Below are 18,874 nucleotides of genomic sequence, written 5' to 3'. Positions count from 1 at the left end.
TGTACCCCTAAACTCCCTAGCACATCCCCTCAGACTGAGCAGGGCTGACTATCCCACTGCAGGAGAGAAAGCACCAACAGAGCTCCCTAGACAGTCTCCCCACCCAAACAGGGAGCTGCAGGGACTCTGCCAGGAGTTACAGACTCCACAGCATTCCCCTCCCTGTTAGCACTGGCAAAAAGTTCAAAAGGATGGTCACAAACAGCATTAGCAAATGAACCTTGGCAAGAAGATATTGCTTAGAATATTTTGCAACACGCATCTTGCGGAGCTCTTCCTTATACAAGCCATCTATGGTGATTAGAAACAAGGAAACAGCTCCTGCAGAAAATACATCCCATAGATTACCTGAATAGTCATAATGGTCAATTAAAAAAGAAAAAAAAAAAAAATCAGTTGGTTACCAGAAATTGCAGACAGGACCCAAAAATTTCATGGCCTTAAATAACATTCCAGTAACAAAAATTAGTAATAGGAAGTTAGTTATGAATAACACATTTTCATAATAAGTACCATAGATACGCCTCTGTCACTCAAATCAAAGTAACAGTCAATTATTTTTTTTATGCTCTAAACTCCTACCTCCACCATTTGCTGCTTCAAAGGAAGAAAGAACTGAAAACTCTATTTGTATTTGTACTAGTTATGTGTCATCACTAGAATAGACTTGGAGGGGCTTTTCTGTGGAGGAGGTTGTTTCAGCTCCTATTTCTCCATCTTTGGGAAAAAAATTTAGCTTTTATATGCAAAAGCATTCAGAAGAACAAGCATCAGGAAGAAATTAAACCAGACTTGATTGAAAAATTTTCAATTGCCACCAATACCCACACCTAAACTGTACCTTCTAGACATGGCTACAGTAATGCAGATTCTTCCCAGTGCTTATCATATCCTTTGCAATTACTCCTTTTAATGAATTGATTTTTCAATAAGATCTTATTTAGATTTGACAATTAAAATAAAGGTTTTTCTGTTGAGCAGACCCTCCCACAGATAAAAGAATCTTTGAAGAATAAACAGGTTACTAGTTCAGAATCTGTATATTCTGGTAATATGCATATATATTTATGTCCAATACATAACATGCAGTAGCCAGAGTAACAGCTATTTGGTGCCCAACACCAAACGTGTTTCTCCTGGTGGTCTCTCTTGTGGGAGAAGGTTTTACCACCCAGTAGACTAAAGAGTTTTGAGAAAGCAATCCACCTTTACTACAAAAATACATACGTCAAAGGATTTTGCAAGAGCAGCAGAAGTAGATATTTCACAGACAGTAGATTTCCATTCACATGGCTGTAACTTTATAAAGCAAGATATTTGAAAAGTAAAGCAGAACTACACAGATTTTAAGTAAAATAACTGCTGACTTCTGGTAACAGTAGCCTCTAGTTTTGCTTGGCTACAGAAGCCATCATTCTGAAATCCCTTTCAGTTTGTATCCAAAAAAAAAAGTCTCAGGAAAATTTATGTCCCCTCCTAAAAACTGCAGGCTGAGATTATTTTATTGCTTCTCAAACACATGACTGAAGTAACTCATTACACTGTTCCATCAATTCACCTTTGCCATTGTTTCCTATAATACCACTTGCATCCTTCAGTTATCTTCTTTATCCACTGAAGCACGGATAATTTCATTCTGAAAACATTTTCAAGGTAGTACTTTTCTTCATAGTAAAAACTTATAATTTATAGGTCCCATAGAATGTAATAACTTTTGGGGGTTTCTTTCCAAAATAATGGAGTTTTAACAGCACTGGCAAATTCCAAAAGCCACGTAGGAAGACAACTGAATTCATCTTTGAGAAAACTCTCCAGGACAGAGCAGGAAAGAATGAAATATTGGACAGTTCTGATTCCCTAAACTGCAGTAGGAGGTCTTGATTTCAGGAACTGGCAATCAAGAATTGGTTCTCTGACTGAAGGATACCCAAATAGCCAAGAAATTTAGTTTACCGCAAGGTGTCTGTCAAGAGTTATTTATGACCTGCCTCAATTACCACACCAGCACACTGCCACAGCAGCTCCAGGAGGGGAGAGCAAGTCCAAAGGGAAAGGATCCAACCTGATGAGAACACACAGACTGCAAGAGAGCAAATACCAAGGTGAAATTGCCTCGAGCATTGAAAAATTCAGAAAGGTGGGAGAGAACAATGAAGCCGAGAGTGTCATTATTGCACTGAAAAGAAAAATTCTGGGGCTAAAGAGACTCCATCCATCTGGAAAAATATGAAGCCTAAATAGCTTCAGGACACATTCCAACAAAAGCTGAATGCTGAATACTAACTAGGATCAGCCTCCAAGAATCTTCAGCTTTTCTTGTTGCTTGGGAGAGTAGTGCACACAACCTCCCTCCTATGCAAAAAGGAAGAACCACTTGCAGAACGAGAACATGACATAAATATACTAATATATAAAGCCAACTGCTGCAGGAAGAGAACAACTTGTCACACAAAGCAGCATTTGTCACGTTTGAGACAAAGGTGTCCTACGTCAGTAAAAGCTGTTCCAAAGGGAACAGTGATTTCCTCACCTTTACAGCTGTGGTAGCAGGGAAACTGGCTGTGCAGGCTGGGGCTGCAGCCAAACAGCCCAGCAGAAGAGACATGGTGTCTTTTTTAACCTCACTGATAGCAAACACAAAAGGGGTATCTGCCATCCTCAAGGCCCAAAGGAAAACTAATTTCTGTTGTCATACAGTGGTGTAAAAGTTTCATCCTTCTACAGAGCAATCACAAAGACTCCTCTCATATCCAATAAAATAATCTCTTGGCTGTGCTTTCTCATTTGTCTGTCCAGCATACTCTTTTTAATCAGCATTGTAGACACACTGCTTTTGGGGAAGAAGCTTATTTAAATAAACAAACAACCTTTTACTCTGCAGCATGGTACCCTTAGGGAGTGTCTGCCTGCCCTTCTCTTACCATCAATCTTAAAGTTCAACGCACACGGAGGATGGCGTTTTCATCTCTGAAACTATAGTTACACACATGAACTACAGACTTACCACTACGTTATCATGGCAACAAAAACATTAACTCTTTCAACAATACTATGAAGGTAAAAAATAAACACTGTAATTCCTCCGTGAGCCAAAGTAAGTTTACAAGCAAAACCTATCTAGCTTATTCCATATTCTGAAGTCTTGGGACACTGTCTCCTACAAAAACAGTAATAATCACAGCACCGCACTTCTGTTAAATGTATCAAAAATTTTTAAAAGCACAATAAAAAAAGCCCCAGAACTTGCTGGGATTCAACAAGTCTGATGACAACATGATATTGTCACTCTTAGTAGCTCAGTGCTGGCACCACAGTGCAACAACTCCTACAATTCTTGGCAAACCCTACTGTTGTAAAGGTGCTGCAAAGTGATCTTGGGCAGAACCCCAAACACACTGAAAGAACTGGGTCAATGCTTAGCTTTGCATCTGTGCTGTCCCTGAGCAGATCAAGAGTGACTAGATACATTTATCAGGTCAAAACACCTCTCAGAGTTCAACCCACACGTAACAGGGAACCACAATGACAGCAGACTAATTTTTTTTTCTGATAGTCTGGACATCTATGTGTAGTTTTTACATCTTTAGTAAAATTGTCTTCCATTTCCCAGTACAGGGAAGGCCACAGACCAAGATCAAGGAGCAGATTTTGAGTTGACAATAATGTAGTTATGGTGGAGAATGAGTGTGGGCAAAAACAAAAATCTGAGCAAATATTCAGAGGTTGAGGATCATGGCTGTGGCTTTTCCAGTCATTCAGAAAACAGTGAGCACACTGCAAATTGTTTCAAAGCAGAATACACTTAAATCCAACATAGGGGGTAAATACCATGATTATGTGGAAAAAATATTGCAGATGTACAGTTTTTAACTTAACAGTGTAATTAATAATCTTCACCATTAACTGATGACCATTTGCTTTGCAGAAAAATAAAATGTTCTATTTTTAAGTAGCAAGGTAAGATTGAAAAAAAAAAAAATAACAAAACCAGGAAAGAGCAAAGGTATTTGGCCATAAAACAAGGTAAAGCAGCTATTTAAAAATGGCTAGCAGTCTCTGGCAAAGGCTAGAAATACTTTTCCCCCAAGCTGCCAGACACATTCAGCAAAGCTCCTGTGTTCTTGACTTTCAACACCAGGCACTGGCTTCACAGGACGGACTAAATATGGGTAGCCAGGATGAAGCTTTCACACATCTACTACCCTTGATTACAGAAAGAAAAAAATTACAGGAGAAATGTTATGAAAAAAATTTTACCTAGACTAACGAGACATTTTCCCCCTTCCCTGCCCCCGTCCAAGAAAGGATTTTGTAGGTCCATCACGGCCTTTGTTGTCTCTATGAATACATACTTCCATACTATCCTATATCTTGCTGTATTTTGCCAGTAACAGATACTCTGACACCATCCTGAATATCCCTGTGTTTTGACTCTATGCATACAGTAACACAAGCAACAATTTCTCCAGCAGATTATTTATATGGGATTACGTGGGAAAGGTCCTGCCACTAACATTCTGCAGGCTCTGCTTTCTCTTTTGGCCAAACATGCCTTCCCCTAAAAGTAACCATTTCACAAGACAATACATACTTTAAAGTGAGCAGGAGCATGGAATTATTTCCTGAGCTGTTCTCTTCCAAGTCTCTGAATGCTCCTATGTGCAGTTATTTGGCAGTTAAACCTTTCTTGCTTTTCACACCTCTCAGAACAAAGTACAATGGTGTCCTCAGGGAAGAAGGCACTCAGACAGATTTGTAAAACCAACTACAAATCCATTATCGTAATGACTCAATTAATTAAGCAGTTAGGCATGGCTGGAAGTGACCTGCTGGGAGAGATAGTGCTAAACTTCACGTATAGTATATAAACTACCAAGAAACAAACCCAAGAGCAGTCAACAGCAAAGGAAACATTAATCATTATTATCACTGGAAACACCATGAAGCTTATCTTAAAAGTTAAAGAACCACTTGAGAAAAGCAGCAATTCTCCCTGATGCATTGCCTGGATTATTTTACTGCTATTGAGCACTAAATCATCACAGAAAGAGAGAAGCCTGGCATTCTTTGGTTCTTAGTGGCTCATCTGACACCATTAGAAGCTCATTTAACAGCTGTTATGTGTCCAGCCATCTCAGGTCTTTCCAGAAGGATGCTAAATACCTCCCTGATGCCTTGAGTCTTGAATGCTCCTCAAGTTAGCCTCTCCAGCCTTTGATAAGGCATTTAAAATTACAATTGCAATGCAATTGCCACAATCCATACAGCCAAGCATGACAGGTACCCCAGACACCTTCTTGATGTAGTAAAATCTTTTATATAGCAGCCAAAACACATATCATATATGCAGTGGTAGAACAGTAAAAGCAAAAAAGCTAAACTAAAACACAACAAACCACAACCAACCGAAATAAAACAAAAAAGCACCAAAGCAAAGGAAAAACAAAACCCATTGTATTTTTAAAAACATGAAAGAGGGAGAAAATCTTCAGGATTTGTACCTCAACAAAATATGGTGTAGAGATTAATGAGCCAAATCACCTGAGAAGCAACTGATGAAATTGAGTTATACAAACACACAGCATGTTGACAACTTTTCTACAACATTACTCTTTCATATAATTTAATTTTGTATTTGCATTCATCCATTAATTACTTGATTGGAGCATAATAAACCCAAAGGGGCAATACAAGGTTATATCCAAATGCTCCCCATGGATTCAGATGTCAACTCCTAATTGGAAACATACAAAGTTAATTAAGAGAAAATGCATTTTGAACAACTACTAAAATACAGGTAGGCATGACAACCAGCCACAAAAAAGCTCCTATTAATTCAATATAATCCTCTATTTAATTAAGACCTAATGCAAATCATTATATAGGCACTCTATTACCAGCTTTACTTTTAGCTACCTCCTGATGACCATCAGTTCAAAACTTGATACTTGTCCATACAATTTTTTTTAAACCTTCCAAATACACCATTCCAGCTTGTATTTACAGTATACAAAAAAAAAAAAACAGATGAAAAGAAACATTTCCAATACATGCAAGTTATTTAGCGGGATAAACCATACTCGACCTTCTTATTCAAATACTTCTGCTGCATTAAAACAGCCTTTTCTTCCTTTTGAAAAGAAGGTCTATGTTCCAATAACTACCACATTCAGTTCTTGGATTCATGCAAGGAAAAAACACTATAACTTTCCACTGCTAAAATTATGCAATAATGCAAAATTTAATGCATAAAAAGTCAATGTAAATTCTGTGAATTTCTATTATCATGCAAAGTATATACAATACTTGTACACATAGATGAAAGGGAAGATAATCAACTGAGCAAGTGGGAACTATGTTCTTTAGAACATACAGATATCCAGACACAAACACTACAGTGTTTTTCTTGAGTATTATTTCGAGAACCGTGCAATATGTGCTCCTGGCTGCAATATGCCACAACACAAGCCAGAGACATTCTGCGATTCTTGAGTAGGTGTACAGATAAATAAACAAACAAAATGGTACTTCAAATGAAATATAAAGTTCTAGACTATACCCCACCAATGGTGGACTTCAGCAGGGTTCTATCTTTTACCTCACAACTGTTCAACGAAGACAGAAAATCCTGCCACCTTCTTAGGTTAGAAAACTGATCTTTCTTCTCCTGAGGAACAGAACACTGTGCCCACACTGTTCCTTTCAAATCCTCAAATTTCTAAAAACTATGCCAAATGCACTTGCAGTAGGATATAGCTAGCTGTTTATTCAAGCTGAAAGCTGTATATCATTGAAGTTAAAGCTCGTCTGAAATGAGACACAGTTTCCTCCTTGCAGAGCAGGGCTATGTGGAAGCCAGGCACCAGCTTTATGCCAATTTTCTTAAGTAAGCTAAGAAAAATGTGTAGCCCTCCATACTCGGAAGGCAAGAATACTGCTATACAGGATAAGAGCGTACTCTTAAGCTCCAGCGTTTTTTGTTTGTCATGATTTAAGTCTCGATAATTTCAAAAGAATTGCTCTCTTCCCAGACATCACAGGCACTGCCACAAGCAGGTTACAAGGTGCAGCTTCCCAGCATCTCAGTTCTCTGATCTGCATTGCCCCGTTTAACATGCTCCCTGTTCCTCTCAGTCTCATCTCTTCTTGGTAAACGGGATCATCCGTCTAGCCCCAGCTCACATTTAAACATGATAATGGCCATTAGCACTCAGAAAGGTGAGCTCTTCGGGCAAAGCCACAAGATTTTTATCACAAGTGCTTGTATGTCAGCATTTCACAGCTCATGGGACATGGTTACATTCCTTAGGCTGATCAATGCAAATGAGGATGTTAACCTCATCTCATTAAATCACCCTTTTTTCCTATCGCTTAAGCTTCACCTGCTCTCCACACCCATGACCCTCCCAGCAGAGCTGCTGAGCCTAGGCAAAGCACGATGCTCAACTCACTCACCTTTCACTCTCCCAAGCCAAACAACTTACTCATCCTCCCCCCATCTACTGCTGCAACCCAGCTTCTTCTGTAGAAAGGTCCTTGGACCGGTCTATGTAATCTACGCTTAGCATGAGAACATAAAATAATTTAAGTAGCTACAACCAAGGTCACCTTTGGCAACCAGGGGTACCAGGAGAATGTTCTGAAGTCCACAAACAGGTTCCAATTTGATCTCAACAAAGGGAGATTTGTATCAGTCCATTGAGATCACTCACTTCTAAGCACTAGCCCTGTCGATCAGAGTAGTGTATCTCACTACTATGTATGAGAGTACCTCCCTTTCATCCATAAGGAAGTAGCAAAAAAGCATTGAATATGAACAGAATTGTAAATCGGCATTCAGCACACAGATTCCACAGCAGCACTGCCAAGCAAACAATAAACAAATGTATTCACTGTGAGTTAAGTCATCTCTAATTTTTTCTCAGTTCCAATAACAACTTAGGTTTTTTGTGCTTCTAATAAGAACTTATCTAAAAATAATTCCCAAAATTAATTCTTCAGCAGTATTAGCACTGATATTTAAAGTAATACAGTCTTTATGTTGCCAAACAAACCTTGTCTAGCTCAAAGTAGAATCAGCATAACAATCACATTTTAAGAGTCTGAAAAAGAAAATTGTTAAGTAAAATAACAGGGTTTAGTGATTGGGTATTTGTGTTCAATCCAATCCCTCCTCCATTGATGGCAATGGGAAAATTGCCACTGATTTCACACTGCAGAAACTATGTTTATACTGAAAATCTGCATTGCTTTAGGGAGCAACTGCCACTGTGAATCATAACACTGAGCAAGAAATTCGCAAGCTACGTGAATACCATGACTTGCATTTCCAAATCATACACAAATACAACCAATTTTACATAACTCTAGACAACAAGCCTTCCTTCAGGACACGTCCAAGCGTATGTCCCAGAACGAACCTGTCCTTACCCCCGTGCCAAGGCTTGGGTGTCACCCACAGAGCAAGGCCAGCTCCAGCAGATGAGGGCTTCATTCCCAAAGAAGGCTTTGCAGCTTCCAGGCAGTCTGGGGGGCTGGGCTCCATCTACCACTGAACACAAAACATTTGCACAAAGTCTTTTTTCTTATGTTTCATTAACTCCAACTTCTATTTTTTTAGCCAGTGCTCAGAGAATTTTTTATTGCAGTATTTACATGAGGTAGCCTGGAGGTGTGTCATACTCCAATGGAACATAGTAGTTTTATTAAACTATTACATTTGCTAAATTAATATAATAACCTCCTACATTATCTCATTTGGAAAAAGAGGAAGGATCTTAGAGTAATCCATTCACAGTGCTTTCTCCTGATAGCTCTTGCTCAAAGAATTCAGCAGTTCCTCTGGGTGAGCAAATGCAACTTCTAATCAGATATTCATGGAAGTTGTTATAAAACCAATTTAAAAGAACAACAAAAAAAATTACATGGGTCTTCCAAGCAAAACTACAGCTTATAAAAAAAATTAATGTGAGACCACATAACTCATCTACATTTATGAGAAGTGTTGCCCATAACGTATTTTGTTTCCTAAGAGAAAACAATGTAAAGTAAAAATAATGCTTTTCATTCTTCTATGCAAATAGGCTAAAACTGACAGAACACACCAAGAACATCTGTTTTCTCAAAAAATCATCCCAACAATGAAAACAAAACTAAAACATCACTGTGATATTAATACACAACGGTAAACTTGCCTAAATGCTACAAGGGTATGGAAAGCTTAACAGTGCAGCCCAAACAGGCAGCAATCTTCACTTTAAAAAAGAGATGCAAGGACTCACCACCAAGCTGATAAGAGCAGGACTAAGGCAGCCCTCAGCCATCCTCCCATTGTTCTCTCAACCAGAGCCGCTGTAAATGTTTGTGGTAGAATACCCTCTGGCCTCCTGGAAGCCACCTTGTGCCCTTTTACAGATTCCCCACTCCATCCCCAAACCCAACATCATTCGGCTGCCAGTCCCCTTAAACACCTACACACCTCTAGCACAGAACAACAAACTGTTGTTTTTCTGTCCTGTGTGACTGCCTGCAGGGGAGCTCAGTGCTGCATCTGCAAATGGGATGCCCATGGCTGGGCTCAAAATTCTTCCTCAAGTCCTGGTCCTCCACCTCAACCCTGCCCTGCTTGTGCTCTCTTGGCTGACTCCTCGCTCCAGAGCCCAGCCTCCCAGCCAGGCTTCCTGGTTTTATTTCAGCCGTGTCTGCTCCCTGTGACAACCTCTGCTCTCAGCAGCACTCTGATTACACATAATCCAATTTTCTGAATTTCACTCGAGCTTCTAGACATGCTCTCACTTTGCTCTACCCTGTGGCTTTCCTGATGTACTCAAGCACTAGCATCTGATTCCTGATCAAGGAGTTTTACCTCCTATTGCTATTTATTTCCTGCCTTTTTCTTGCAAGGATGGTGGAGCTGTCATTCTCAGGCAGTCTCTAAAACACACTTATCCTCAAAATGCACTGACTGCAGTAGGGTCCAATATAACAGAATTTCTTAAATTCATGTAATCTTCTTCATCAATACTGCTGGCAGAAGTTTTTGTCTGGCTACTTGTTCTCCTGGTTTGGTTTTTAAGCAGACACACTCTTTAGAAGATGCATCAGCACAAAGTGGAGAAAAGCCCATTAGTATACACAAAAGCAAGATGGATATTGATACATTTCCATGAGCAGCAGGTATCTCATACCATAAGTGCATCCTGTATTTTACTTAAGGAACTCTCTTTTCTGTTGTATTTACCCTCCAAATTATTCGAAAGAATGCAACAGAATAAAAAATTTTCATAGCCTACAATCAAAACAAATTAGTAATCCATCTAACACATCTAATGAATTAAAAACACGCTGAGTCCACCTGTAGTACAATACAGGTAATGAGGTCCAAATGACTCTGGGAGAATCAAAATTAGCTTAACAGACTTAGGGTCCATAAAATAATAAATGCTGAGCACTGCATTTTACCTAATTCTACACTTATTTGAAAGGTATGCATTTGAGCAGCCAGCTTCATACTGAATAGATTTCCAACTGAGATTCTTATTGCCCATTCAGAAGTTGTATCCCAGTTACCAAAACAAGCATCCAGTGAATGATTTGAGTCCTAATTACCAACCACTCTGCTTCTTCTATAGCCTCTTACACCCATACAAATCAATGTATGACAACTCTGAAGCATTCAAACATATTTCCACTTCGAACAAATCTCTGAACAAGGAACTGGGCAGAAAACACATTCTCCGTTTACCCCTTCAAGAAGTACCAAAGCAGCATAACACAGGTCAACCTGAAGGTCAAACAGGATCCAGCAGGATGGAGAGCCTCTGGGGAAAACTCAATATGATGCTAACGAATGTTTTCTGTAGATGGTTCTGCTGGGATTATCTGAGACATGGTACGTCAGTACCCCTCTGAGCAGATAACTCAGAAGGAGAACCAAATCTTCACAGTGTATATTTACAGCTAGAATATATATTTTTTAAATCCCCTAAGCACAGTAATGCTTTGGTGTCAGTTCCTTTAAACTGTGATACACCTTTAAACAGGCATGCCACAATAATTCCATCTGATGCATACTGCCTCAAATAATAATCCCAAGGCTAATTTCGTTTATGTTAGTGGCTGTGGAAGAGGAGGAATGTTTTACCTCAGTTTGATTCCAGTTCATGTCAGTTAGGGCCTGCACAAAGTCTTAGCAGTCTGATTTTCAATATATAGATTAGTAAATGCACATTAAACAGTGAATCACGACTTAATGAAGATATAACAATCTCAGCAATTTGAACATATTTCAGGAAGGGGGTTAATAATCACTTAAAAATGCAAATTTTGGATATAAGACTCTTCCAGAAAACAGGATTCTACATAAGTAGGCTTCAAACCCCGGAATATTTACGATAAAGAAAGATTTAAGAACAAGGTTTTGATTTTAAGTACATTTCCAAACCTATACGTATAAAGTCTTCAGAACTTGTTAGTATTTAGTAAAGGCATTTAACCATTTGTAGCACTTATTTTTTAATCAAGTCTGAGTAGCTCCTGAACTGTCATGCATGTCAAAACCATCAAGTCACATTAGCTTTAAAAAAAACTAAAATACATGTGTTATTAAAAGTAATATTAATCATCCTTCCTCATATCTTAGAAAAACCACCCAGTATTACCAGAAATTACACCTACCAATCAAATACGTTGACAAGAATGACCAGCTAAATGTTTCACCACAGTAGATGTATTATTGGGTCTACAGTAACTGCCTGTATTTCACATCTACTGTAAGGAAGAACAGAAAAAATATACCATCAACTCAATTAAAACACTTTTGTTACAGATGGTGATGATCTCAGCAAAACTACAAAATGAATAAAATATTAGCATGAGAAACAGGATTTGCATCTCCACACAGATACAAAAACTCAGTTTTAACAGCTGCTTAACATATGTAGAAAGTAACAGAAGCTCCATCACTGCTCTGTCCATCAGCCTCATTACGTCACCAGAATATTATTTTGAATCATTATGTATCTCTGCACAAAAGTCTTTATGCACATAATTTAAAAACAAATCAACCAGTATCACCAACTTCATCTCATTCCCAGCCTTAACAGCTCCTACCTCTTACCTAGAAAACCTATCAAATAACTTCCTGAAAAGAACTGCCAGAACTTGTGTTTGCAGATCACTGGGCTTGCTGTTATCCTACAGAAAGGTCACACTTCAGTAATTTCAGTGCAAGGCACTCAAATCACCTTGACTATTATGAACTGGCATGGAAAGACACCCCAAACACAATATTTTATCTATCTGTACCCACATGTTTACTGAGATCACTGGTCAGATGTTATATTATGTGCCAAGTGGAACCAAAGGAGAAGAAATACAGACTACTAACTCTAGAGACAAGTTTGGTATAAACTTCAAAGGAAGCAGTTTGGCTTGGATGTAGGTTGTAGTAGTAAAGTTTAGTCAGTGTAAAGGTACCCATTAACTTTTAGGAGACTTTTAGTCAGATGAGTGTTTAGGACATGTTCACAAGACCCATACACCCAAATCTTGCACCCGAGTAATTTTGTATGAAGTGGTTTCCATTGCTATGATAATTATTATTGATAGCTTGACACAAATTCCACAAGACCTAAATCCTTCTCACTACAGCATTACCAACACAGCCAAACTGGACATGCTGATGTTGCTTTAAGAACAAAGAGGAAAGAGATGGAGGTTAAACCCCCGTCTGAAACTCTACTGCCCCCCAGGAGAATCTAACTCGGTGATAAATGCAACAGTTCAAAGAAAAAAACTGTCCATCTTCACTCTACTAACTACTGGATATAACTCATTTGACAAAAGCAGGTCTACAAACAGTGTTTGTTCTGTCCAAAATTGTCTTGAATAGATGCTTAAGGAAAAACAGTGGTGTGTAGAATACAAGTGCAGCGTTATGACAATATAAACAGCTATGCCACAGCAATCCAAAAATTATCTTCAAACTGCTTCTCTTCTGTGAAGCTGGTAAAATTAATTCTAAATAATAAATTAATTGACACAGAAGATTCTTCAACTTCTAAGGAAACTTTATACTAGCAATAACAGAAACCAGTTTCCTGGTGTCTCAACAATTCATTTAAGATTTTTAATAAACAGATACTGGGTTAGATAGAGATCAACCCAGGCTGGTATCCCAAGACAAGTATATGCCTGGGAAGACATAAGAAGCAAATAAGAAGTGGTCGATTCTCTGCTGTAGCTTCCCAGAGTTCAAGCACTTGTAGCTTAGGAACTTTCTGAGCCAGATGCTTTTGATGCATTGTGAAGCTCTCTTCATCAATTTGTCATTTCAAGCCTGCTCAAACCCATTTACATGTCTGACTGCACAGATTTCTGAGGTTGTAAAGTGCATGATTTACTCACACGCTGCATCAGGAAATATTGTCATTTGTTTTCAACCTCTTGCTAAAGAACTATCTGGTTTGTTCCTTGACTTAATTCTGTGAATGAGAGCAAGAACCAGTTCCCTGTTTCCCACAATGTTTGGGAATTTACATACACAAGTATCACCCACCAGTTACGTTTTTCCAGATCCATCTGGTGAATTTCCCACTTTGTTGCAATCTTTGCATGGTTAGACATGTCATTCTTGCCCTTCCCAATACCTTTTTAGGTTCTACCACATTATTTAATGTCATCTCAACCTAAATATTCTCCATTTTTTTCTCTGGTACATATACGTCAAAGAACATAGTCATGATAAAATCAGCATTGGAGTATCAAGTAGTTAATCAGCTTCAATGAATCTTGCATAGTCATGGTTTTAGATTATTAAGCAGCAAGTGCCTAAACACAAGCTTACACAACAATAAGCTATGTAAAAGCTACTGGAGAATCATCACAGTCCTGAAAAACCATCTTCTGAAAACAGTCTTAAATAGTTACATTGCATAGACAGACATAGCATGCATTGAAAAGACTTAAATTCTGCCACCACGCATCAGAACAAACTGAAAGAAACGAAGCCTCCTTGCTTTTACTGCAGGTTTGTTTTTTAAAGCTGAAAATGTTGCAAGCATAAATACAAGTCTTGAAATAAGACAGCTGGCTTTCTTGATACACTTCCATTGATTAATTCAAATGCAAAACCCTAAGATTCGGGTTTTTTTCTTAGGCTAGTAGTATATTAGGAGCAAGGACAATTCAACTGGTTTTTAAAGGAAAAAAAATTAAAATCTTGGCACGAAGCAGGCAAATAGCCTTTGGAAGAACTTCAGCGAAAGGTCTCACAGCTCTACAGTGACTGAAGTTAGTCTCTTGAGTTGGAAAGTCTGCAGCTGCTACTTCAAGTTCATTTCATGGGCACAGTCTGCTGCGTTATCTGCTATGGTATCTTAAAACAAAGATCCAGGAAGAAAACAAACACACGATCCCAAAAGTTTGTCTTGCATGCGAACAAAGCAGAGAGAAGCCTGATAAGAATTGACAAGGAAATATTTTGGTACAAAGTTACAAAGTATTTCAGTAGCATTACATAACAAATTACACAGCCTTCCTACTCATTTATTAAAGTGCTCATACATGGCAATGGCAGAAGGAACATGCCAGAAGGAAAACAACATCCATTATCTCTGTTTAGAGCCCCCCTCACAGGAAGGCTTGCAAAGCATTACATGTAAAGAAAGCAGAAATCCAGTTCTCCAAGCACTGTCTTCTCCTGGCCTAAAAGTGGTTGCAATTATTATTTTATTTGCAAATAACTGGCCCTGGATTATTCACAAGCAAAAAAAAGAAACGTGGTAACTAATTTCACTGATGCATACTCCATCTCTAGGCTTCCTAGAAAACAGGTCAAATTCCATGATCTCCTGCCATTTCTCCAGTTTTATCTCCAAGCATTCTTGTCTGCTGATTTCAAGTTCCTCACGGCAAACTCCCTTTCTTGTTTCAGTTCAGTAGTAAGGCTATTTACCTCTAGCTAGCATTAGAAAAAAAACACCACAAAACCAAAACACAAAACCTAAAAAAGACTAACGCACATTACTGAAACAACCAAATGCACAAGAACAGCTACAACTACTTCTCATGAACCTTATTTTACGTTTACCTCAATCTACAAAGCTGTGAACATCAGCAAAGCAAAATGGGAATAAGAATATTCTGGCTACACCTTGTTCTTTTTATAAAAATGAGTTCCCTTGTTTCTGAAACCAAATATAGAACACATGAATGCAGTGAAGATTATTTAGAAGGGTTCATATTTTACTTGTAATATATGCCAAGTGGAATTTGCTGCAGGGAAGGTTTTTAAAGCAAGTCCCTGTTCAGTCTTTGTACTTCACAGTTAGCCCGTGGGTGCCAGAACACTCCAATGTAAGTAAGTCTGGCTTCCACTGGAATTGAACTCTCAGATGCTAACCTTGAGACTTGCAGAGTTCCAAAAGACAGTTGGGGGAAAAATGCTGTTAGAAGTGTACTCTGACCATCTAAACTTACAGAACTTCAACTTTTTGCTTAATTGAGCAAGACCACTCGTGTTTAAAGTACATCTTTAACTAGCTGGGAGAGAAATGGGAAAACAGAGCAAGTGTGCTCAACTCCTGCAGAGTACGAGCTTGTCCTTACTGTGCAACTTCCTTTGCTTTCTTAAGTCACATTTTTCAGCAGATAAGATCAGCTTAGAGGAAGCAATAGAATACTATTTTGACTATAGATTTACATGAACTTATGGACTTTATAGAGTAAAATAAATATAATAAATCACTAGAAAATTAGTTTCCCTGTAAAACATACAGTGCTTGAGCTGCATGTTGAAGTCTGGAAAATAGAAAAAACCGTGAAGTAAGTTGGAGGGTTTTATCTTAATTCCAACTAAAATTCTCATTTAACACCTGATGTCCCAGGAATTAGAAAATTCTGAAAATGCAGACAAATACATTATTTAATTTCTATCCCAAGTTAATAGTATTTCCTAGTATAATGCGAAAAGAAAACTGATTTACAACGCTTTTATATGCCACTGGAACAGCCCTGTGGGGAAAAAATGCAATGTTCTGTACGGGGTCCCAACACTGTGCCTTAGAGATGCACAGCCAGTCAATTCAAGTTTAGACACCTGCTATCAGACACAGTCATGTTATCCAACTTACTCCATCTATTTAACAATTAAATTTGAGATTAATGATGACATTTTTCATTCCACTCCTATCATAAGACCATTCCAAACCCTTACAGGGCCCAGAATAAATTTCTAGTTTCCAGACTGGAGGTATGCATAGGAATCCCTTGCTTTTGTCCAAGAAATCTACTTTTCCCCTCATACAGTATTTAACCCAGAAACCTTATCAGTCCATCCTAGCTATCCTTCTATGCATCTGCTCCAGTTTGGATGCACCATTCCTAAGCACAGGAAACTGAATTTCGACAGTATTTCAGATGAGGCCTTACCAGTTCCTTGTCTAAGAACATTAATACATTGCTTGGTCAGCAATCTTTCTTCTTATAAACATGATCCTAGGGTACGTCTCAAAAAACTTTCTCCAGTTAGAAAAGCGATCAATACCACCATGTGCTAATGTGCTGATCATTATCAGATGTGCTAAATTATCAACATCAAGCTATCAACCTGTGGTGAAAATGCTGCTCAGTCATTAACAATTATACACCATTTCTGACATTAAAGCATATCTATCACATGCGACTGGTATAGTCTGTATAAATAAAGATACATTTTTAACTGAAACCAAGATTGCACATTTTCAATTTTTGAAACCTTCACACAACTTTAAGAGAAAACGTCATCTCCATCCCAGTACAAAACTTTGATCCTGATTTAGTAAAGCATTTATGCATTCATGCAACTTCAGCCTGGAAGCATTCCCATCACATTCAGTGGATATCTTTACCGGCCTTAACACTTTGCTGGGTTTCATGGGTTAATATTTCAAAGTGAAACTCGCAAAGGACCCTCGAGGCTCTTTTGCATTTAACTACCTCGGTCTCCTCTGAACGTTTAAAGCTTCAAAATGCAAAAAAGCAACTATTTCGAGTATCTGTTCTTCCTTTGAATAGACATACTAAGCTGCAAGAGCTAAGCATGCGTCCTGAGCTTCCAGAATTGAGGTAGAGCTCTACCCAGTGCCTTCACACATTTACAGACGAGAAGTCTTATTTTCCGCTGTTCTCCCGATGCCTTCCAAGTGCAAATCACTAACAAGAGGATCACGTGTGACCATATGCTAAATTAAGTTCGCCCAGAAGATTTCATTCATCAGTTCCCCAGAAACTAGCGATTAAGCCTACATGCTTGCAAGGAGATGCTATTTAATTCAAAACCGCCGAGTTTATTTTAAAAATAAATAAATAAACCAGAAAAAAAGGAAGAATTAACATAATAAAAAAAACATTTTCCTTACCAGACTCTAACAAAGGAAGAGGCTCTAAGAGCACGCCCGACCTGTTAATTGCACATTAAAGGTGCTAAACACCCGGTGCTGCTCCGCAACAACCTGTACTACAGCCCGTCTCCAAACACACCTTCTGTTAATTTGTGACACTGCATATTTTGCTGCTCAAGAACTAAGAAAGCCAGCGCCATAGAAGCTATGTATTCTGCCTTCCAGGAGGTTTATAAATATTAAATAAGACCAGATACGAGCTGCTACACAAAAACTTTACAACTCGGCGGGAAGCTGCCCCACGGGTCACGCAGGAGCGCGGAGGGGACCCCGACCCCTGAGCGGCGGCGGGAGCAGCCCCCAGCACAGACACCGGAGAGCCGCTCGGTCCGGGCTCGCAGCTTGCCCCGGGGCTCGGGGAGGCGGCGCCGCTGTCCTCGCTCGCCGCAGGCAGGGCAGCAGTGCTGCACGGGGGAGCGCCCGCTCCACCTGCGCGGGGCGTGCGCGCAGCCCATCTCCAGAGAGCTCCCACCACCCTTCTGCCCTGTCCGGCCTCCTCCCACGGGCAGGGGCGCACGGAGCGCGGCTTCAGCCGGGGGAACCCGGCGGCGGGACCCGAGCAAACTTCCCGCCGGAGCGGCACGGCACACCTTACCTTGATGATGCTGCTCCTCCGCGGGGTGGCCTTGGCCGCCTCCAGCAGGCACGCGTCGGGGTCGGGCGCTGCCGCTGGCCCCAGGCTGCCGCCGGGGAAGCGCTCCGCGGTACCCACGGCCGAAACGCCGCTGCGGCGCTCCCGCCTCCTGCCCCCGGCTGCCGCCGGAGCGTCCAGCGCTGCCGGCTCGGGCTCCTCTTCGGCACGGTAAGCGGCGTCGGGAGGAGCACGGGCCGCCGCCGGCTGCTCTCTGCCGCCGGCAGCCTCTGCCATCGCCCCGCCGAGCGGTGTCAACTTCTCCGGGGCGCTGAGAGGGCGGGGGAGTCACACGGACGGCGTCCCGCGGCGCTCCTCTCACGGCACGGCGGCAGCAGCGCCAGCTTTCCCCAGAGGAGCCATGTCCGTCCCTGGGGCAGAGGGTACCCACGCGGGACTCCGCGGTGCCAGAGAAGCGGGGCGGGAGACGCGGAGAGCACGCAGGAAGTGCAGCCACAGCCCCGCGCTGTTGTGACAGGAGCCGGGCTCGTGTTGACGGGCGGCGCTGACGGACGGCGAGCTCGGCCAATCGGCGGCGCGGCCGCCCCCCGGCGGCGCAGCGGCAGCCAATGGCCCTGGAGAGGGGCGTGCCCGCGGGACTCCTGGACGGGCGGTCGGGGCGGTGCGCGGGGGGCGGCCGGGGCGGTGTAGGAGGATTTGTAACACCTGGTCGCCCCCGCCACGACCTTGATGAGGAGGGGTTGTGTAGGACTGCGCTGCCCGTCGAGAGCGTTTGCGTGCCGGGGCGGCTGTGGGAATGCTCCCCCGTGCGTGTGTTAGGCAGGGTAGAAACAGCGTGCGG

At 40.8% G+C, this 18,874-nt stretch overlaps 1 protein-coding gene across 1 annotated transcript in view; it reads right to left on the bottom strand.

Annotated features, from left to right (window-relative positions):
- Positions 1–18,566, bottom strand: part of PLCL1 (phospholipase C like 1 (inactive)) — a 183,226-nt gene extending 164,660 nt beyond the window's left edge. The window contains exon 1 of the mRNA XM_033064272.2: positions 18,037–18,566. Coding sequence (XP_032920163.1) covers positions 18,037–18,309 — 273 coding nt within the window. The 5' untranslated portion in view covers positions 18,310–18,566. The remainder of the gene's footprint in view (positions 1–18,036) is intronic.
- Positions 18,567–18,874: the final 308 nt, after the last annotated feature.

The sequence above is a fragment of the Catharus ustulatus genome, chromosome 7 (genome assembly GCF_009819885.2).
Source record: "Catharus ustulatus isolate bCatUst1 chromosome 7, bCatUst1.pri.v2, whole genome shotgun sequence".
In the NCBI taxonomy this organism is placed as follows: domain Eukaryota; kingdom Metazoa; phylum Chordata; class Aves; order Passeriformes; family Turdidae; genus Catharus; species Catharus ustulatus.
Note: the sequence above shows the minus strand (reverse complement) of the source record. Positions and strands in the feature narration are given on the sequence as shown.